Raw genomic sequence first — 367 nt, 5'->3', positions numbered from 1 at the left:
CAACCTCTCGCCTTCTTTAAACGAGGACAAAGACCCTGCGTGTCCCTCCGAGCCGTGCCCCAACGCCACGCAGACCTTCGACTGGATGAAAGTGAAGAGGAACCCACCCAAGACAGGTGAGTTTGGGGAGAGTGGAGCTGGGCGAGGACGGTCCCCATCCGGGGGAGGAGGGAGGCGAGGGGGGGGCAGCTCCCCAGCCCGGCAGGGAAAGGTTACCTTCCCCGAGGTTTGAACCCGAGGTAGCTGGGCTCATCTTCCAGGGGAACACGGATTTGGTTTCCTTTGGGTTTTTGTTTTTATTTTTAAACACTAGCTAGAGATTTTTCCAGACACATCTGACGGAGGGGCCCTGAGCTCAGTTTCCCGC

The 367-nt window shown here is 57.8% G+C and overlaps 1 protein-coding gene across 1 annotated transcript in view; it reads left to right on the top strand.

The window, feature by feature from the left end:
• Nucleotides 1-4: 4 nt before the first annotated feature.
• The window catches only part of LOC104169236 (homeobox protein Hox-B1), a gene marked incomplete at its 5' end in the record, with an annotated part of 1,171 nt that continues 808 nt past the window's right edge, over nucleotides 5-367 (top strand). The window contains one exon of the mRNA XM_009710105.1: nucleotides 5-116. Coding sequence (XP_009708407.1) covers nucleotides 5-116 — 112 coding nt within the window. The remainder of the gene's footprint in view (nucleotides 117-367) is intronic.

The sequence above is a fragment of the Cariama cristata genome, unplaced genomic scaffold (assembly GCF_000690535.1).
Source record: "Cariama cristata isolate BGI_N322 unplaced genomic scaffold, ASM69053v1 scaffold26540, whole genome shotgun sequence".
In the NCBI taxonomy this organism is placed as follows: Eukaryota; Metazoa; Chordata; class Aves; order Cariamiformes; family Cariamidae; genus Cariama; species Cariama cristata.
This window is presented reverse-complemented; position numbering and strand designations above follow the sequence as displayed.